General features: G+C 32.2%; 2 protein-coding genes across 3 annotated transcripts; one reads left to right on the forward strand and one right to left on the reverse strand.

Annotated features, from left to right (window-relative positions):
• Positions 1-230: 230 nt before the first annotated feature.
• Positions 231-5,064, reverse strand: LOC111641414. 2 transcript variants are annotated; one of them, XM_023387578.1, is made up of 8 exons: positions 4,910-5,064; positions 3,886-4,012; positions 3,667-3,809; positions 3,475-3,590; positions 2,206-2,374; positions 1,966-2,124; positions 541-800; positions 231-473 (listed from the first exon to the last, which is right to left on the reverse strand). In XM_023387578.1, the coding sequence occupies exons 1-8, from the start codon at positions 4,953-4,955 to the stop codon at positions 285-287; spliced, it is 1,209 nt and encodes a 402-aa protein (XP_023243346.1). In that variant the 5' UTR covers positions 4,956-5,064; the 3' UTR covers positions 231-284. The 2 variants fall into 2 exon arrangements, with proteins under 2 accessions (XP_023243346.1, XP_023243345.1); XM_023387577.1 differs by having other exon boundaries at positions 3,667-3,812.
• Positions 5,065-6,610: 1,546 nt separating this feature from the next.
• Positions 6,611-20,420, forward strand: LOC111641409 (integrator complex subunit 11-like). The gene is made up of 19 exons (XM_023387570.1): positions 6,611-6,743; positions 8,567-8,578; positions 8,744-8,829; positions 9,441-9,514; positions 9,590-9,701; positions 9,773-9,889; positions 10,028-10,126; positions 12,060-12,233; positions 12,318-12,437; positions 12,604-12,699; positions 13,544-13,666; positions 13,788-13,877; positions 14,800-14,962; positions 15,269-15,379; positions 16,868-16,923; positions 16,995-17,143; positions 18,698-18,821; positions 19,743-19,797; positions 19,870-20,420. The coding sequence occupies exons 1-18, from the start codon at positions 6,716-6,718 to the stop codon at positions 19,791-19,793; spliced, it is 1,785 nt and encodes a 594-aa protein (XP_023243338.1). The 5' UTR covers positions 6,611-6,715; the 3' UTR covers positions 19,794-19,797; positions 19,870-20,420.
• The last annotated feature ends 2,108 nt before the right edge of the window (positions 20,421-22,528 follow it).

Consider the following 22,528-nt stretch of genomic DNA (forward strand, 5'->3'; position numbering starts at 1 on the left):
GACAATGATGATGAAGAATAAGAGAGGAGTAAAAAAAAATGTGATGAGGATAAAGATTAAAAGATGAGGAGGAGGTTTAATTTGATGAGGATCCAGTCCAACGTCATCACTCCATACCACCACACACCTTCGTCATCATTATACCACCAACGTCATCACTCCATACCACCACGCACCTTCATCATCACTTCGTCATCTTTACAAGAATTGTTTATTATTATTTTAATTACAATTTACAATTAAAACTTTTATATATTCTGAATTATAATTAAATCCATAAGAATTTAAGCACCCGTGTACACGGTTATTGCACTTGTATCACTCCAACCGTACGGATAATGTATTCGAATTTCTATTCTGTAATATTCTTTCGGAGTAAATCCAGAAAAGGTATAACTTCTACCGTAACAAGTAGGAATTGTAATATTCATAGGGCATTCAGACTTATAGAAGTTCCCAGATTTTTGTTTAAGCTGTAACAGTTCAATATTTTAATGGGCAAATTTGAATTTCACTGTAGAATTTCATCGTTTTACTTACCTTAACGTAGGTGAGGAGATAATAATCGGGTGCATTTGATCCAAATAAATCATTAAGATTATGGTACGGCCATTGTATTTTTACCGTTGTACCGGTTACGTTTTCAATTATCAGATTTGGGATATTTCTAGCGGTTTGAAATCTGTATATACGTTTATCCCATAGAATAGACGTTAATCTTACGTCATTAGAAACACCAAACTTGAATTCGTACACGGTGTTGAATTTCAGATCGGTAATTAAATACGGTTGGCCTTGGCCTAAAAATATAAAATGTCATGTGTGATTTACTAACATACGAAGTCCTTGCGCAACCTTCTATGTACAGTACACATCACAGAAACACGCTGTAAATGGCACGTGAAAGCTTAATTCTTGTAGTTTTAACCATTAATCCTTAATGGTTAAAACTACAAGAATTAACACGGGCCTATCTACGGGCTCAGGCCTGTAGATAGGCCCGTGGCACACACAAGGAACGTTCAGTAGAAAACTGGGAAAATGCCATTAAAAGTCGGAATGATAATTACTACAATAGTGTAGTAATTACGACACACGAAAATTACAACTGTAACTGCGACTGGCAACACTGTTGGTGCGCTAGAACATAAGACAATGGACCGATAAAATGGCGGCGACTCTCCAAAAGTGGACGAAGCAAGAGTGGGGAAGAGCTGTGTAGGAGTAAGTTCTTAGAAACTTAACAGGTTGGGACTTCAGAGAATTCCACGGAAAATCTTCCACAGAACTGTGACTGTTTTTTGAAACTTTAGAACTTTACTAGTACACTTGTGTGAAACTCACGTAATCGTACCTCCATGGTCGCAAAATGGCGGCCCGCGAGCCTGATTCGGCCCTTTAAAACTTAATATCCGGTTCTCGGCCTTGATTTATTTTCTAAAACTCAATTTTTCTAACATCTTGCGGGTATTAGAACGGTAAAAAAAAATTTAAACTTCCAAACTTCTGTTTACGTAAGTCGTAAAGACCTGCCAACAAGAGTCTTTGTTAGAGCTTTTCTTTAGTTTTTCAGTATGCTTTGGTTTACCGAATAATAATGAATTCGGCCAAGACTGGCCCTTTGCTCCATTTGAGTTTGAGATCCCTGCTGTATCTGCATGTGCCAATGGATATCGATTGGTTTTTATCAAAAATCGCACAACATTACACCGCTCTTGCTACGTAAACTGTTGGAGAGGACGCCATTTTATTTTCGCGCATCAACAGTGTTGCCAGTCACAGTTACCGTTGCTCTGATTTGGAAGTTTTGTACATCAAAATTGCTCATCCTCCCGAATTTTTAATGGCTTTTCCGGTTTTCTATCGAACCATTTACAACACGCTCCTATTCAAAGTAATTAAAGTCACACAAGGCCTTTATATCCACTCCATATTTTATAATTAATTTAAAAAATACTTACGTACCAATCTGCCAATATATTTTTGACGGTTTATGAGAAGCTTCTTCTGTAAATATTACAACTAAATAACTATACGATTCTTTATGCAACCCAACAGAAAACTGAATCGACGTCGGCGTTATGAAATTCGTTTCGACGTCCAAATCGACAGAAGTTGGTCTATCTAAAATTTATTTTTATGTTAAATTTAAAATTTAATTAAGTTTATTAAATGAAAAAACTAAACATATTTTGTGATATTTACCATTAACATCCACTAAATACAGTTTACTTGCATTTCCATGTTCGTTATGGGCCACACAAGTAAAAAATCCTTCTTGGGACTTTTTTATTGATGTTATAGATATGTTAGATATTAGTGTATCGTCAGAAATTTCCCAATTTTCTCCTACATCATCCATCTTATTCTTATACTAAAATAAAAAAAAAATACGAGTTGCATAACTTTCCGGTAAAAACATTTAAATTTGCTACGACATATGACCCACTACTGTATTTCCCCATCCTTCGACCTTTAACCACCAAAATTTAATAGCATCAATGTCCCTAATGTATAAACCCACATGAAAAATTTCAGAAAGTTTCGACAAAAGGAACAGGATTTATTAAGCTTCAAAGTGGGTAAACAAGATCTTACCCCCCTCCATACTTTTTACATTTCTCGATGTTTCAAGCTTCTCTGAGTCCAAAAATGTAAAAATTATGGGGAGTCACGTTTTAACCGATCGCCATACTTTCTCTCTGTTATATATAACAGAGGATAAAGTAAAATGGAACCGAGTAAATGAGAAAATGAGACTTGTTCGTGATAAATTGTAAAGCATGATAATCCGTACGGATAATGTATTCGAATTTCTATTCTGTAATATTCTTTCGGAGTAAATCCAGAAAAGGTATAACTTCTACCGTAACAAGTAGGAATTGTAATATTCATAGGGCATTCAGACNTTTTAACCGATCGCCATACTTTCTCTCTGTTATATATAACAGAGGATAAAGTAAAATGGAACCGAGTAAATGAGAAAATGAGACTTGTTCGTGATAAATTGTAAAGCATGATAATGACACCATGTTTTTGAAATCAACTGTTAGATGTTATATACAAGAACTTAAATCTGGTATATCAGAGATGTGTCTGTTAGTGTTTTGCACACTAAACAGACACATTTAGCTATTATTTACGTTCTTAATTGGAAGTTTCGTATTTGTTTCCCTGTATTTACCATAATGTAATCTGTTTTCTTGTGTTATTATATCTCATGTAAGATTTGTTTTGTGGTTGGCAGTGATATTGCATGCAGAAGTCTATTATTCAACCTTATTGTAGTCCGTGCAGAGAAAAAAATAGGCATGACAGCCTGCTCAGGAAGGGTCTACGTCAGATGAAAGGCTATACTCGTTGGAATAGACTCTTCCAGCTCAGGCTGATTCGTGTCTACTCTTTCGCTGCGCGTACTATAGTCATTTATATCGATATTGCAGTATCTGATATTGAAATTATTATGATACTTACATTATCTAGCCAATAGTACGAAGGATAAGGATAACCAATCGCTTGACAAAGTAATCTGACATCATCATCAACCAAGTGCTGGTGAGATTCGTAATCTTGTTCAAATATCGGCGTGCCTTTTAAATATTTTAAAGTATTTCCTTACAAAATATTTTAAAAACGTTTAATTTAATATGTAAATAAAGAACCTACCGACGACCCTAATATTCAGCTGCATGCAATTTTTTATATCGCCAAAATTGCAGCATTGGTACACTCCCGTGTCTTTCACCAAAGCAAATTCAAAGATGAGGTCTAATTCTTTACCGTCTCTAACTGTGTAGATTCTATTACTTTTGCTTTAAACAATGGAAACAAAATTACACAATGTAATAATGTTTATACTTAATAATTTTTAAAATAAAACTTTACTTGTTTTTCTCTTCAATTCTGCTGTTATTAGGGTATGTCCATATTAAGTATTCTTTAGGGGAAAGTATGCAATTAGTGATGTACTTCTGACCTTCTTTATAAATTACATCTTCTGATGATATTGCACCTAAATTGAATTTTCGAATTATTGAGTGATTAGTGAAAATGAAGAAGACCTAATAGATAACTTATAGAATAAATTCTGTCAATTTATAACTGATTTCTTGCGTAAAATTCCTAGTCTAAGAGCTCAGAGACAGTCAGACTTAAAGAATTGATACCGTAAAGGATAATTACATAAAGGGTATAGGAATTAAAGTTACTGAAGACAGAGGAATTCTTTCATAGAAGTATACAGTTGTAATCTTTATAGATGTGGCTTGCACCATTGACTGTGTATAAATCTACAGTTCCTCTTATACTGAGCAGGATTACTATCGCACAGGGATGTCCAGTAAGTAACAGAGCCCTGGGAACAATACATAGTGGGAACTCTAAAGCAATAGGCAGTGTAATTTTACATTATCTACTTGTATATTAAAAATATATAATGTAACATGATATGTTTCTATTGTAATACAATGGTTTATACACTTTTATGGCACGCTTTAACATATTCTCTTGGGGCATTTCTCAACTGCGCTTTACAACGGTTGAAGACTTAAAAACAACTGTCAAATTTAGCTTTAATTCCAATATAGAAGTAATGAGCGGAAAGTATTCAGACACAGTAATGTGCCTATAGTCTTTGTAGTCAGTGGCGCATTATTCTATGGGCAAAAAGGGTAATTGCTCGGGTCCCTCACCAGCAGAAGGCCCAAACTGATCTTTTCTAAGAAAATATCTCCCCAGAAGAAAAATGTCTAACACTATACGTGGAGGGACCAAATTCAAATTTGTCTGGGTCCTCATGAAGCTATAACGCGCCACTGTTTGTGGCTGCTCTGTGTCTGGTTATCAGGGATAAAAGAATTTTCAGCCTATAATAAATCAATTTTATTATAAAAAAAATATATATACTTACCAATCGAAAAACAAAAAATGAAGAAAATACAGTTGAAGCTCTTCATTATTGAAATTTATAACTTATAAGAAAATAAATTTTCTCTCCCTATTTATTTGCCTTTTATCTCTGTAATTAAACAATATTATCAGTTCTTTCAAATGTCACAGAACTTATAATATGACATTTGAAAGAGTATTTTTTAAGATAAATGTGTCACGTTTATCTTTAAAAAATTGAAAATTGAACTTAAGTCTTGTTCTTTGTAATCTTATCGCTTCAAAATGAACAATTAACTAGTTAGTAACGTATAAATAGGTGTCAGTTTACCATAAAAGACCTCCCAGGAGGCACCCCCCTTCGGCAGATCGCCTTGCAGTATACGAATAAGCCAAACCAAATCATAGTAAGTCCTGGGAACCCAAACCACCGAACCAAACTACGTCAAACAATTAACTAGTTCCAAGAAATATCCCATAAAATGAGTAGTTCCAGTTCCAATTATCAAAACGTTCTTCATTCTATACTTTCATGAATATGGCATTTCATGATGAGAAGGATTCAGCCGTTCTCACGTTATACTCACACATACAGACGACCAGAAGTAAATTCGAAATTAGCCTATATTTTTTCCAGGACTATCCTGAATATACGTACAAAGTTACGTAGAAATCGGTCTAGCCGTTCTCAACTGATACTCAAACAAATGTACAGACCTGAATTCGATTTAATTATTATAAAATGGCTTTTTGCAAGATACAAACTAAACATCATCAATTAAATTTAGAGACATTTCCGCCATTGCTATACATTCTACCAAATTAGCATATGAGATTTCCTCCATATCCTTGTGATAGAACCTTATCTAATCATTATCTTCTATACCTGAGATTACAATATTTTATTTCTTTATCTTCTAACCTCATTAACTTTTCATGCAAATTATTACATTTTTCTTTTGCCAGCAGAAATTCTGGCAGTTGTAGGGTGTCAAAAGACTACATTTCACACGATAGAACTTCAGACGAATTGTCTGCATCGTTCGTTTTTCGTCGTTTGTTCGGAGCCGCCTGAAGAAGAGAACGTTTCAGTGGACTTGTACGAGGTGGTTTGTCGGGTTTGGACGGGCAATTAGAAAAGAAGCACGGAACAGCATCCTTAATTAGTCGAGGAGTTTTATAAGGAACGTTGACAATTTCCTCTCCGTCTTTAAACGCTCTCCATGAAGGAAGAATTTGATGCGGAGCAAAATGGTCTTCACACACGTGGTCCCGTGCGGTCAGTTCTCGATCCGCACGTGGTATCGCTCGTTTCCATTTTTTTAAACAATTCCAAATCATTTGGTACCTTAAATACACTTAATTTTTGTTTCTTTGGATTATAATTGTCTTTGCAATTCGACACACAACATTTAAAAGGCATGATTTTGTATCTATTTTGTTTAAAACTATCGAATAATACTATAGTGTATTGTAAATGATGACTTCCCGATAAGACGGCGCGTGGTGGCAAAAATCTGAACTATGACTGCATTCTCGACATGTTTTCCAGGGGTATCACGTAATTACAACTATAAATGATTCTCAAATTTCGAATTAATAACAAACAATTGTTTTTTAAATAAAATTAAAAGTTGTATCTTTATATTATTTGGAAATTACGAATTATGGAGGGGGATCGAAAATTATTTTAAAAAGTTTCGTTTAATCGAGGTGGCGCTGTAGTTTAATGGCGGCTGCCTGTCAAATTAAAACGTGTCTTTTTAAAATTGATTTATTTTTATAAATCGTTTTATTTTTTAAAAAAATTATTATATATTTCGGGACGATGCCAGAGATTAAAGTAACGCCGTTAGGTAAGATGTTTAGTTTTCGTAGTTTTTTTTATACAGTAATTGCGTATTTATGAATATAAACCTAATAAATTCCAAAATAAAATTGTAACTTATGTTCAGATAGGAAAATTCTACATTGAACCTTACATGTTAGCTCCTTTTATGCAATTGACCAAATGTAATTTACATCTAGATGTACATCAGCCAATTACATAATCTGGTAGAAAACTGGTTTACACATTCACTCCAATTAAACTGGTCATTACTTAAATCATATAGTCTCAAGGATTAATTTCATATTTAAATAATGGTACAACCTGTGATCGGACGATTGGGACCTTATTTGAGCTGTAGACCATATCCGTAGGAGCAAAAGAGTCAAAGGAACCGTACGTCTGTTTGTGATCCTTCGTGAGATATGGCCTCTGAAATCAGGTCTCATGTGACCGTGAGTTGTGTCGCTTCACTAAGACTATCATGCTTATTTAGCCCACCCTTTGAGTAGCCCACTTGACTGTTTGTGGAGTACTCAATGTTATGTAGCCTACTTTTGGTGAGTGTGTTGACTGAGATGCTTGCTATTGCACAAGCCAAAGTGCATGACTTTGTGCAGAATGTCTGTTGAGGCAAGCGATAGTGAGCCTTCGCCAACATGGAGCATGGAGAATAGGCGGTATACTGATGTGCCATAAAAACTAGTCTTTCGAGGCAAATATCTTACAAAGGATTGCATGTATGGGTATGGTTCCTTTGATTTTTTTGCTCATACAGGAGGTCTACAACTCTGTGGGTAGGAAACTTTTCATTCAAAGTGTACATCTTACCCAAATAATAATTATCATTCGAACAATTTTGGGTCAATTTAAATCCTTTATCTTTTTTTTAAATCCAACCAGAGACAGAGAAGGATTGTACTTATCTTCAAGTTGTCTACCATCTTTCTCTGGCTGCATTTTAAAAAGGATTAAACGTTTAAATGAATCCAAAATTGTTTATTTGGTCATTATTTAAATTTTAAACTGGTCATGTATAACACAAATAACACGTAAACAAAAAAATCAGTTAAAAGTACCAATGTTCCTTGGTACTTAATGTTTATCATTTTAGATAAATTAAAATGTTTGTAATAGTAAAGTTTGGTAGTGTTAGCTGATTTCTTTTAGGTGTTTATGTGTTATTTGTACCATTTGATAATTAAAAAACAATATTTAACTCGGGAAAAATGTATCAAACACTCCAGAGCCTAGAACAAATATACTAAACTAGAATCATTAAGTCAAAAAATGTAGTTAGCAATTCTGATACGAAATGTCTAAGAGGTTGCAATGAACATTTTACTGATGAGAATCGCATATCAAAATACTGTATTAATTCAAATATAAGCCACCTTAAGCCACAGTAGGAGTTTAAAACTGGAAAATTGGAAAAAATAATAAAAGATAAAAATGATTTTATATATATATATATATGATTTATGTCAATTGGAGTGTATCTTCCTTTTCTAGGCTTCTATAATGATTTTCAGTTATTTTTACACTGAAATAACTTTTCCTTCATGGCTCTCCAACACACATTCTTTTCGTCAACTGTAAATCTTTTACTGGTTGCGCAATTTCCAATTTCTTCAGGCACAATATAACTTTTCTTTTGAATTCAGCATCATATGTAAACCGTTTTTCCATTATTAGTGAATACAGGTAATGAAAAACTTTATTGAATTGAATCGGAGTTATAAAGGAGCTTACTGAGGTTCCTAAATAATTCTAATTTAAAATTAATTTCATTACTGTAAAACTGTGAATAGTAATTATACATGCTTATAATATGCTTTTATTATATTTCAGGTGCCGGACAAGGTATTTAAAATTTCAAGTTCCTAGTAATTTTATGTGAAGAAAGTCTAGAGATTAACAAGATTAACATTAAGATAACTTAATTTTTCATTAAATCTTCTAATATATTTGTCAAAATTTTGAATTATTTGTAAACATTTTAATGTCGTTACTTTGTTGTTTTAACAGATGTTGGTCGTAGTTGCATTCTTCTTACAATAGGTGGGAAGAATATCATGCTGGATTGCGGGATGCATATGGGTTATAACGATGAGGTGAGAGTATATACATATGTTACTTGATATTATATACATATTACATGGTTGCTGAGTATAATTGCTATCGATACCATAGATTATATCTGTTTTCAGTTCTCGTGTGTTGTCAAATCTAATGCACATCTGATTTTCGAGACTTCAAAACATGAAAAAAAGTTAGAAAATGTAATGCATGCCCTATATCAGATTGAAATTGAAGTGGGAGGAACATGCTGTCTGCACTGTAATATATGCGTATCTTCCAAATGGAGTGAGGAGTGAACAAGACTGAATTAACTTTTTCCGTGTGATCCTAAGGCGCACATTGATTCCATAAATCAGAAAAATCCAAAAAAGTGAATATTAGAATTCGAAAACATGGTAGAAAAACTATGTTTAATTTAAGAATTTAATGTGCATTTTAACATGTTCAGTGCTAAAGATGCCTTGGAGCATTATACACTGCTTTGCCCGATTTGCTGACAATGCACACGAGTATCCTCAAAGTTTGATTATATTATCGCTCGGAGAAATTTTATCACTTTGTTTATAGGAAAGAAATTTTATTGTAAACTTCAAAGAATATATTTTGTCTATCAGTTTTACATTAAAGTATTACATAATTGCAGAGGAGATTCCCAGATTTTAGTTTTATAACTCAAGAAGGTGGCTTAACAGACCATTTAGATTGTCTGATAATCAGGTAAAAAGTGTATTCTGTATTAAATTATTTATGATAATTAGAAAGATCTTAATATACAGTTTTACATTTCTTTAGCCATTTTCATTTGGATCACTGTGGTGCTCTTCCATACATGACAGAAATGGTGGGTTATAACGGTCCTATATACATGACTCATCCAACTAAAGCCATTTGTCCAATTTTGCTTGTAAGTAATTTTTAACAAATTGAATATGTTTTTATTAGAGCTCTTTTACTAATTAAAAATCAATTCTATAGGAAGATTATAGGAAAATAACTGTCGATAGAAAAGGAGAAACAAATTTTTTTACTTCCGCAATGATTAAGGATTGTATGAAAAAAGTCATAGCTGTGAATTTACACCAGACTGTACAGGTAATTAATTATTTAATATGAATGATTTAATTTAATTATTCATTAATTAGAATTATTTTTATGTTTTGTTGATTTAGCATTTAATAATGTTAGTTATTTGAAAAATTTATTTAAATTATCAATCATTTTGCTTATAAGGTTGATGAAGAACTCGAAATCAAAGCATATTATGCTGGTCACGTGTTAGGTGCTGCGATGTTCCATATTAAAGTTGGAGATCAGTCAGTAGTATACACGGTATTTAAATTCTGTTTGTTTATTATTAATTTTTTAAATTACTTTATTATCGAACATCTCCAATAATTTATTTTTTATATTATTCCATTTCATAAAGTATGAATTGTCGAAAAATCCTTAAACAATATGAAATACAGGGTGTTTCCTTTGAATGTCCCTAGTTTTAAACTGTTCTGTAAAATCTATTTATTCAGATATGTGAATAAAATGTGTTGGAGAATGTTAATCATTATGCTTGAAAGGGCCACTGTTGTTGCATGGTGGTGATCTGGACTTCAATTGACGCACAGTTTAGATTGCAGGGTTCCCATTTCTTGGTCTATCCAATCATCAGACATCAACATTTGCTTTGTGGGCATGTCAAGGATTGTGTATAAGCTACAAAAGTGGCAGACACTCCGCTTTTGTAACCTGCAAACAAGAGTCATAGATGCCATTTTAACAGCGTAACTCCTAATGTGCTGGCTACGTTAGGATGCAACACACATCATACATATTTGTCACGTTGATAGTTTATGTGGAAATGTACTAATTCAATATAGTAACTAAATTTTTCAGCATTTTTTTATTACTATTGTCGACAGTACTATATTTAAGTTTCTTTTCCCAAAATTACTTCACAGAATTAGGGAAATTTTAACACTTATAAAATCGTAAGAATGTTTATTAAAGTCAGACAATCTACTATATTATCAGGCTATAATAAGGCTAAGTTAATAATTAGTTATGAAGTAATTTGTCTAGAGGTAGGCGGTTATATAATTTTAATAATTATGATGAGATAGTAGCCTAACTGTCTACCTCTAGACAAATTACTTCATAACTACTTATTAATTTAGCCTTATTATAAAGTTTCTTTGTAATTTTCATTGTCATGTTCACTGTTAGAAAATTATTTGTTTTGTAAATATTCTGAAGTGTGTGTATTTTATATTTTAATGCTTATTCTAGATACCTGATTATCATTACCAGAAATACAGACTACATAATGTCTTTTTTTTTTTTTTTCAGAATTTCCACCATTATATAATCATCAAATAATAAATAAATAAATTGTTTATCTCAGAATATAAATCATATGTTTATTAAAAGAGAAATCGAGATTCTGGCAAAAGAAAATGCAATCTGCTTTTGTACTCGATTACCTCTTATTCTTGTTTTAATTGTTAGTAAGAAACATAAGATTGCTTGAGAGAGAGCGTGAACTGTACAGGAACACACAAAGTTAGATATACTTTATTAATTCTGGAAGATGTGCATTTTGGACAACATTAGGGGCATGTTATTCGAAATGGATATCCTCCAGAATTAACAAAGTTTGTAAATTTAACTTTGTTGTGCATTCTTATATGATTTATTTCTCTTACATAATCTTATACTTAATCCTTACAATTTGTTTTGGTTCTAAACAGGATCAAATGCTTTTCTTATGCAGAAACAAACCACTTCTTTCAGTAATATGCCGAATAAATAGTTTTGTTACATTTTGAACTCTCGTCGAGAATAACACATTTAAAAGGTTATTAGCTTTATTCCAACAGAAGGTAATTTTTAATCATGCCAATTGATTGCAATAATTGAAATCTTGATTTGATTAAATAAATAACATCTGAAATGTAAATGTTACTTCATAAAATGTATATTTGCAAGACCCTGAATTGTTAACCGAATTGGTTTCCGGTTGAGAGGAACAATCGTTCTTATTTCCAAAACTAAAGATGAGAAATTCTTTCATTAATAAAAGTAGAAAACAAAGATTCAGTTACTTTTCATTCAAAGAAGATAGTAAGAAAGATGTCTTGATCAGAAACTAAATCTTGTAATGAATAGTATCTTAGTAAATATATATATATTTTTTTAAATAAACAACTTAAATTTTCAATAATAATTAAATACAAACAATACGTAGTATTTTATAAGTGATTTTATTTAGGGAGATTACAATATGACACCGGATCGCCACTTAGGCGCAGCTTGGATCGACAGGTGTCGTCCCGATTTATTAATCACCGAGTCGACCTACGCGACTACAATCAGAGATTCTAAACGTTGTCGAGAAAGAGATTTTTTAACGAAAGTCCACGATTGTATCGAAAAAGGTGGAAAGGTAATCTTAATATATTTATATGTATGTATAAATTTAAGTAGAGATATATTAGAATTATTTATTGCAATTTCCACAAAACATTAGGTTTTAATACCAGTATTTGCATTGGGAAGAGCTCAAGAACTTTGCATTCTTTTAGAAACGTATTGGGAAAGAATGAATTTAAAAGTACCGATTTATTTTGCTGTCGGTTTGACGGAAAAGGTAAAAACTTGGAATTAATCTCATTCTTTAAACATCTTTTATATCTTCTTTCTTAAATTTCATATTATTAGAGATATTTTCAAGTAATAATGTTATTAATAAAATTATGCTGATAAATTACATTCATAGAATTAATTTTAATGTTATGTTTATCGTAATTTTCTAGGCAACCAATTATTATAAAATGTTTATTACTTGGACTAATCAGAAAATTAGAAAAACATTTGTACAAAGAAATATGTTCGACTTTAAGCATATAAAAGTATGTACATTTTTAAAAAACATTTTATATTTTATTTCATATTTTTGCTTTTTATTACATGCAACTTTTAAGTTATGAAACTTGCATACCCATTTTTCCTAGTCTCATCAAGCCTAAGACTCATCTTTGTAAGAATACATAGAAAAATAAAATAAAATCCTTCAGTATATCATTCTTTTATCATTGGTTATCAATGTAATAGAGGGTAATGCTAATGAAACAATGCGTCAGATATTATTTAGAGTGTTGCAAATATAAATATTAACATAACAATCTGGCAATCTATACCGATATCTGTGGCAATTTTTTTAGAGTGTATTATTTTGTTGGCATTATTCTCTGTACTAATATTTGCTACGGTTTCTAATACTGTAAGTTTTGAAACATTTGGTATTTGTTGCTTAAAACGTTTAATATCATTTCATTTGATGTGTAATCTACCATACAGTTATTTATGCTGGTTCCGATTTTACAAATTTAAGTACTTTTCAGTGACTTTAACGATTTGTGGCATGTTGTATCTGAAATATAAGATATTAATTTTGTCACTTCACTTTGGTTAATGTTTTAAAACTTTTTATATAATGTCGTACGACTGGTTATTTAGACTGAATGTTTAACTCTGTTAAGTTTTTTCACTGCTCTATATGTTTATCTGACAACGGTGCTGGAGACCAGTGTTTCTTGACCTTTTTCTCGTTGTGGACCAGTAATTGTATGTGACTATAAATTATGCTTATATATGCTTAACTAGAGCTACTATACATAACTCTAGATTACTATTTAAATGTCCCCTGTAATCAACTGTGCCAGCATCAGTACAGTCGGATATTTTTTCTTATAGCCATTTGATCGTGCTTATATAGACAATCCGGGTCCTATGGTTGTCTTTGCGACTCCGGGGATGCTTCATGCCGGACTTTCTCTTCAGATTTTTAAGAAATGGGCTCCAAGTGAAAATAACATGGTAAATAATAATTCTTCAGGCTTTATTTTAAAATGAAATTATTTTTCTGATTAACTATTAATTAAATATTACAACAGAATTCTTATATAGATGTATTAATTGTGAAAATTTTTATTGTAAGGTTATTATGCCTGGTTATTGTGTAGCAGGAACTATCGGTCATAAAGTGTTGGGCGGAGCAAGAAAAATTGAATTTGAAAATAGACAAGTGGTGAGTTTCCATTTATTTGAAATATATTTTTACATATATATATACTATATGTTATTATAAGTATTTTACTAATTCAAACTCTCAATGTAATTAATCAGGCTATTATTATGCTATAATTAATAATTAAAAATTAAGTAATTTGGTACTAGATGTAGACGTTAGATGCCATCTGTTATATAATTTAATAATTTATTAAATAATTTAGAACTTTTTGGAAGAAAAGAAGTATTCCGGAGTGTGACTTGAACCCGCAACCTTCTATTTTCGTGTGGTGCTCTTGCCAGTTACGCCATTATTAATTTATACTAAATTATTATAATTATTTAGATAAGAAAGAGATGGCACCTACCATCTACCTCTAGTACCAAATTACTTAGTTTCTAATTAATAATTACAGCATAATAATAGCTCGATTGATTATGGCAAGAGTTTGGATTAGTAACAATACATCGGTCCTCAGGATGTTGGTATATATACACAGTTTGTTCTATTTTTTTTTATACCAATGGTGATGTTACTGCAATGGCAAGTGATCATTGTAGATGGATTTTTGAAACAATATTATCTATTTGATAGCACTTTTACTCAATTTTTAGTTCATGTTTAGGCAGAAAAACTGTAATATACTTAAATACGGACAGGTCTCAATGTTCTTTTTCTTATATAATATTTTTATACTCCTGCATTGCTTTTCATATGTTAAATTTGTAGATTTTTTTACATTTTTAGCTTTTATATAGTGGCACTTTCTTTCATTTTTGGTTTCAATAGCATATTGATTGACTTAAAATTAAGATCTGTAGATAAAAGTTTGATAAACTAATATTAAAAAGTAAATATCACATCAAAATGCTACCGAAAATATGAAAAATTGTTGTTTATATAACTTTTGAAAAATTTTTTAAATTGTTTTTTATTTCAGGTAGAAGTAAAAATGTCAGTTCAGTATATGTCTTTTAGTGCGCATGCAGACGCTAAGGGAATTATGCAATTAATTTCTCATTGCGAACCGAAAAACGTACTTTTAGTACACGGAGAAATGACAAAAATGGAATTTCTGAAGAAGAAGATAGCGCAGGAATTTGGTTAGTATGATTAGTATATATTAAAAATTCTAATCATTAATAACGACTCTTTTCACGTACAAATTATGCTCGTCTGCTTCAGTAAAAACTTTGTAAGTTATTGAAAATACTATAATATCTCCTCGTTTTAGCATTTGACTGTTTGGAGTTTGGTTATACGACTAAATTCTGATTAACGGATTATTCAGAAAGTGAAATTAAGACATTACAAAAACAGTCTTTACTGTTAAATATTATCTTATAATTTAAATTAATATTTAAAAATTAAGTTAAACGTAATTAAGAAAAGTTTTATTTTGTTTGTAGGTCTGGAATGCTATATGCCTGCGAATGGAGAAAGTGTAACTATTAATACTCCTGTTAATATTCCCGTCGACGTTTCACTTAGCTTGCTTAAAAAGGAGTTGGTTAAGACAGGTTTGTTCTGATTCGTTATTATTATTGTATATTTTCCAATTTAATTAAATTCCAAAGTTAATAATAATCTCCAATGTCTTTGCTTTACTGAAGTATTATCATAAACACTTTCCCGACAATGTCCCTAGTACTTCTAAGTTTCTTCGGCTCATCTTCGAGATTCATATTCACAGTTGAACCTTCAAATTTCAACTTTTTAATATTATTATTGATGTTCTCTATATTTTAAATAGTTTTTATGAATATATAAGTTGAATGGTGAATAAATGATGAATTTTACATTTACCCATCACAGTTTCTCAGTGTGTGTGCGTCGTGTCACACAGCACACATCTAACTGACACTCAAATTCTTCCTACGTTCAATACAGCATATCCATTGTCAATCTGCAAGCTGTAGGATTGAGCTGCTGTGAGAAATGGCAGCCACAATCCTACAGCTTCTGCAGATTACTTGCATTGCAATGCGACAAGTGATTCTGACTTGCAAACTGCAGAAACGAAACTTTTTCCTATTGCGGAGTCGTCATTTTCGTTTGTGGTGCTTCCTGGAAGTAGTAGACAATGAGACAATTGAATGCAGATGGATGATGAAAGTTATACAGTTTCTCTGTTGATTGGTGTATGTCGCATACTTCTCGGATAAAAATTAACACAATCGCAGTAATTTAAAATGGTAGCATTATTTTGGAAGACCTGTATAAATCAAATATTGACAGATTTCTTTCATTTAATTATTACTATAATTAGAACTATAGATGAATGACTCTTATCTTGTATGAAATTTAAATACATCAACTATTTTATGCTAATTGAGGGCAGTAGAGATTCTGTAGATTAATGTTTGTAGTTGGTGTAATAACTAATCTGTATTGTTTGTATCATAATCTGAATTACACACGTATTTGGGAACAACGATCAGATTGTAATGCACCTGCCCAGTATGCAGGAGTTGCATGGTTCAAATTCTTGTTTCCATGGTAATATTGCCTGTCTGTAATTCCAAATTATAGAAGTAAATTAAATTATAGAAGTAAAAAAAAACTGCAGAATTGCAAATTTTTACAAATGCATTAAAGAAATTGTATTATGAAATACACATTAAAGGTAGCAAGATCTACAGAATCTAGATTTGAGTCTATCAGATTTTCGGAAATTTTTGTGGGTGATTGACCCAGATGTCTAGGTCCATATCCGTACCCAATTACCTATTAGCCTGATAAATTTATTATGGATATTCAGAATAATGTCCTCTCGGTCAATTTCTGTACAGAATTTAACATCAAATATCGGAAAAGTTTTTAAATGTTTCTATTTTGCCGCCGTCATATTTCAGTGTTGTTAGATTTATTATTTTATACTAAAAAGTATCGAAATAATGTCAAGACTGTCTGAAATACTTGACAGTTTGATTTTACATATGACTTTTGTGTAAATGTTGCGATTAAATGTAGATTTATACTTAAAATAATATTTCAAATCTATCTAGGATCCGACTCAAAATATCCGAAATTACTTCACGGGGCTTTAATGATGTACGATAATGTAAGTACTTTATGATTAAATAAATAATGTGTTTAATGTATTGTTCGTTTAAAATATTGATTATGTTTCAGACTTTATGGTTATTAGAACCGGAGAGAGCAATGGCGGAAGTTGGGATTACCGGACACCAAATAAGGTTCACTTCCACGGTCAGATTAGAAGATCCAACAGGAAGTCCCGCGGCCAGAACTGCCGATACGATTTACCAAAAAATGAAAAGGTATCAAAATACATTTATTCAGAAAATTCTATTTACACTTAAGTTTTCATTAGCAATTGCAATAATTACACTGTATTCTATAAAAACTCACTTTAGACAACATCAAATTTAGTAGAAAATTAAGAAGATATTTTAAAGAACAATATTGAAAAACAATATATTAACAGGGATGTTAAAATACAGTGTTGACCCTTTATTATATGTGCAAAAATGTTCACAAAACAGTACTTAATCATTTTCGGCTTTATCAGAGGTTTCGTTGTCGTCGTGCTCTTTGCTTCCTCGAACAGTACGTCACTTTGTATCCTGTGCAAGTCGTTGCTAACACATTAAAGCTCTTAATACTACTGTTCTTTTAACATTTACAAGAATATGGAAAATTTTTATCACTTATTTAGTGTCCTGCATGTTGGGTAGTAAGTTGTACGGCATATACATCCTGCCGTGAAAGTAGAATTTTTAGAATGTTTTGTACGTATTCCAGAAAGTATACTTTCAGTTTAACAACTATTGAAAATGAAACTGAAACTCTGACTCTGTGTTTTGTTTTTGCTTGTCTTATTTTTCTTATAAAACATTTTATTTTTTAAGAAGTTTTTTGACATTATTACATGACCTTGTAGCAGGTTTTGGCAGCAGAAAACTTGCGTTTTTTGATTGGAAATTGTTGTCTGAATAAAGATATGTAGTTAATTTTTTGGTGGGAATTAGTTGTTTTTATTTATACCAGATGAAACTTGCTAATTTTTAGTTTTGTTATCAATATTATTTTATAAATCACATAACTTTTACCTGTAGAAGTTACCAGGACTAATTCCGTTTGGTAAATACAGTCGGTTAATTTATTATTTATGATTGTACCAAACACTTAATTTTTGTGCATAGTAGTTTGCGGGTTGAAATTTGGCTAGCATTTAGCATTGCTAAATAATTGACACGCCAGATTTTAATGCCATTTTAACTCTTTACAACGTGTATCGCAGAAAATTATTGAAATTGAGGAAAACTTTATTTGGCCTTTGAGTATACGTCAAGGACCATATAGGTCAAGACTGATTTTTTTCTCCCCTTTGCCTCTTTAAAACTGGAAGAAAGACAGACTTATATTTGGGAACACTGTATATCTTGAGTGATTGTTGTTAATATATATAGTTATCAGTTATTCAATCATAACAGAAACAAATGGTAACAGTCAGTTTGCTTTTCTACGGAATTTGGCTTCAAGTCTTGTCAGATCCTCAGAAATTATCATGGTAATTTGACCCACATATGTCCAGGTACAAATTTCAGTGGAAATAACAGCAAATTTGAATTATTTAATAATTCAAATTCATCAGATTTGTCAGAAAATCGTATCAAATTTACAAAGATTTCAAACAAAAACACTTTAAATTGGTTTAGAGATATTTTTATACCAGATATCTGTAATAAAGAACTCTAGTAATGTCGTAGATCATCTTTGATGATTAATTAATCAATTAACGTGTAATTTTTACCGATTATTTATTTACATCCAGTTTATAACTAGAAATAAGATTGTTTGTATAATTATAGCAAATTAAAAGACAGGAACATTCAAATGTTGGCTGACGGATCCATTTCGATAGCGTCCGTTTTGATTAAAGTCGACAACATCGACGACGAAGTGAAACATGTCTATGTATCTTGGGCGTATCAAGTAAGTTCGTTTATCTGTAAAAATATAAGTTTATATTCTCTTCTATAAATGGAGAAGTAAATTCTACACAAATTTATTTTTTTATTTACAACAAATAAAGTTAGGGAAATGATAGACATTTTGAGTGGAAAAAACAAATTATTTATGATTGAAAACTTCGAAATACTCAAATTACATGTTTCTGTGAGTAACACAAGCCAATTAGATCATTTGTTTGTCATTTTTCATTGTCATTGTGCTTCTTCTCATGTTTATATGGTGTCAGCATTCCTATCTTTAATTAATCTTCTTCACTTCTTTCTATCCAAGGCATTCTCTCTCCTCCATGTCCCTCCAAATCCTCTCCCACTGTGTCTCACCATCTTAGCTTTGGTCTTTTTTGCTTTCTCCTCTCTATCACTTTCAACTTTCCAACACTCTTTCTAACATAAACTTCACTTCTCTCCACATGTCCAAACCATCTTAATCTACTTTCCTGTATCTTCTTACTTACAGGACCCACCTTGGCTGTTCCTCTTACTTAATCATTCCTAATTCTGTTCTTTTTTTATCATGCCATACATCCATCTCAACATTCTCATCTCTGATGACTCCGTCTTTCCCGTGTTCTTGTAATTGCTCACAGTACTGTAACTCATTGCAGGTCTTACCGTGGTGTTATATAATCTTTCAAATGCCATTAATACATCATATTCGAATAATACGACAGAAAAGAGAACACGGCATCACATATTTGGTTGTATTCTGTTTTCTTTTCCCGAATAGCAAAACATTAAAGCGATTAAAATGCAATTTTCTGCCGAAAATGTCTAGTGTGTTCCTACCTTTAAAGAAACGCAAACTTGCAAAGTTTACTTAATTTATTTTCTCTTATATCTTAGAAGTGTATAAGATGTATAATTTTAATTACTTCTTTTATAGGATGAAGAACTGGGAAGCTATCTTCTATCTATCGTTCAGGATATGCAATAGATTTGTAAATTTGACTTTTTTTAATCGAAAACGGTCAGATTTTTTGGCATTTAATAATTTTATTATTCATTTTCAGGTGTCCGGAATGGTTCATTGTACAAATCATCAAAATTACTAATTAATAAAAGATTTTTTTGTATATAAAATCGAAAGCTTTTTTCCTCTCGAACACACCGTCTCAATTTGAAGGTCCTCAGATGCCAATTGCACAAGAATTTTTCATAATTTATTTATAAATAAATATAAACGACCTTTACTGCCTAAGTCTTTTGGCCCTCGTTGCTCGGAAAGAGGATAACAAACAGCTTTCGGAAGTTTATTCTCAAAAACTTTTTGGGATAGATTAACTTCTGCTTCATTTGTCTAGATTGTGGCATTTTGCTGTATATTAATGCTATAATTTATGCTAAAATATTAATTTTGGCTATTAGTATTATAAATTATTAGACAGTGTATCATAATGGCCAAAGCATTAAAGGTAATAAGGAACGTTAATGTGCGAACCGAGGAGGTAGAGCGAGAGCTTCTCCCCACTTACCGGCTTGGCTGTCAGAGAATGGCTATAGGAGGGCTAAAGATATGAGTGGGGAAGAGTCGGAAGTCGTGACCAAGTGTCCAAAAGACTACACAGGTTTAAATAAATAAACACATTTACTAAACAAATAAAATAATTATACATAAAGATAATAAATACAAACACGCGTATCGAGATATAAATACGTATTCTAAAATCTAAACTATCCTAATGCCTAAAGATCGAGAAAGAGACCACACGTTGGAGAGAGAGATAATTATGGCAAGGGTTTTCCTCGTAGGGAACCCTCTCATGTTATAGGGCGTTGATAAAACACTTTGTGATCGTCGTCTTCTAATCCAAGGTGTCCTTTGAAGGCTATGTGGAGCGATGTCCTTCTCAGGTCGTGAGACTATGTCCAGATGCGGTGTATGCTCCGTCGCTCCTAATCTGTAGAGAGTTCTTCCTGGTGAAGTTCTCTCGGAGGTTTCTTCTGTTAACCTCTTCGAGGAGTAATTCCGTCGTATATGGAGAGAATAGAAAATATTCAAAGTCTTTTACCTTTTTATGGAGCGGCGATTATGAGCTCCGTAGATCCTGAGAGTGCTGGAAGAGTAAGTAGTCCACTGCGTTATCTTCCCTCGACGATCGCTGTCGATGTGACAGATCGTTCCCCTTTTATACCCTTTTAGCGTGGGAAATCTCGGGGACTCCGTTGACGCAATAAGTCAGTTCTCCCGATTTATGACAGTCTCCCCCGTCATGGGTGACGACATTATTGACATCGCTTGACCAATTAATATTAAATGCGTCATCACCTGGGGAAATGACTGACCATTTTTGGTAATGTTTCTCACCGCAAAGTTGACCCTTGTAGGTGACCTCTTGTCTACTCTCGCCACAGGAACACATGTCTGTTTTCATTAATTGGTCATACCGCAGACACCTTATAATAGAGTAGACTCCTGGGGAGAGGGGAAATCTTCCTCGGACGACTTCGTCCGTCAACAAGGTCATCTTCATTGTCCGGGGTATATATATAACATAAAACATAACATTACACCAGGCGTTAAGACAAAAGGCTGCAACTCGCAAGGAGTCTCGAGAGTTTAAGCCTTTCGTTCGATCGCCTGGATCACCGTCGTCTCCAAATTTCTCTCATTTGATCTCCCCGGACGACATAACAACATATTTTAAACGACCAAGTTCTCCGACGGGGAGACCGGGAGAGTGTTTTGACGCGGCCCCAGATTTATGCGGGGCCCTCAGAAACATTTGTAACAAATGTTTTTGAGGCCCCCCATACGAAATAATGAACGTTCTTTATATTCATTTTTGGGTGAATATTTTTTAAATTGCAACCTAAACCAGTTTATTAAGGGGACATTTATTGATAGAATAAACTAAAATATAGTATTGTGCTCTAGTTTTTAATAGAAAAAAAAAAAAACAATATAATCTACCAAAAGATTATTTAAATTGTATTAAAGAAGAGGTTCAACGAACTGCCAAGATAGAGTTAATTAACATTTAGGATAATTGACAGTCTTAAATGCAATTATTAAGACAAGTTTAAATTGCTACAGGTTAATAATTACAATAAAAATAGTGATTTTAAAATATTGTATGATTCTAATGAGATATTTAAAAAGTAAAATTGATGTCAAAAGTTTATTGAACCCATCACAAAGGTAAAAATGCGAATTTTTCTCTTATAAGCAGCAACTTAAAAATATACACCGTCTTCATCAAAGCTGTGAGAATGTAAATTTCTTATGTATAATCCGGATTGAAGACTTAAATGTAGGATTTATCTGTGAAAGCTTGAACAAAATTAATGGTTTTGCGAATGATTCCACGCCATTATCTATAGAAATAGTACAGTTTTCTTATACAGCATCCCAGGATTCGCATTAAGTCGGAAGATATCCAACAGATTGTCATTCAATAACATTCGTGGGGAACTAATGGGGATTCGAAGGATTGGGGAGGGGCTGGTGGTCGTTGGAAAACGGAGGGATTTGAAGGGTTGCNATTTCATGGAAGAGGTAGGATTTTCAATAGTTAAAAATGGATAAAACGGGATGGAGTATACATTGCCATCAACTGAACCATAAGTTACATATACAAATCTTACTCAAATTGGCATCTATAGCCAGAATACAATATGCTCGATAAGTTTGCCTTCAAGTTTAATGTATATTCTTGAGTTGGGTTGGAT

Source organism: Centruroides sculpturatus, unplaced genomic scaffold (genome assembly GCF_000671375.1).
Source record: "Centruroides sculpturatus isolate CEXI.00-Female unplaced genomic scaffold, Cexi_2.0 scaffold1333, whole genome shotgun sequence".
NCBI lineage: Eukaryota > Metazoa > Arthropoda > Arachnida > Scorpiones > Buthidae > Centruroides > Centruroides sculpturatus.

Bases quoted from the DNA above. Each gene is read 5' to 3' on its own strand.
- LOC111641414 (XM_023387577.1), bottom strand. From the start codon at position 4,955: ATGAAGAGCTTCAACTGTATTTTCTTCATTTTTTGTTTTTCGATTG. The intron at 2,125-2,205 runs GTAAATATCACA...AATAAATTTTAG, and splicing joins GTATTTAGTGGATGTTAATG to ATAGACCAACTTCTGTCGAT. The intron at 801-1,965 runs GTACGTAAGTAT...TTATATTTTTAG, and splicing joins AAAAATATATTGGCAGATTG to GCCAAGGCCAACCGTATTTA.
- LOC111641409 (XM_023387570.1), top strand. From the start codon at position 6,716: ATGCCAGAGATTAAAGTAACGCCGTTAG. The intron at 13,878-14,799 runs GTGAGTTTCCAT...TTTTTATTTCAG, and splicing joins AATTTGAAAATAGACAAGTG to GTAGAAGTAAAAATGTCAGT. The intron at 15,380-16,867 runs GTTTGTTCTGAT...AAATCTATCTAG, and splicing joins AAAGGAGTTGGTTAAGACAG to GATCCGACTCAAAATATCCG.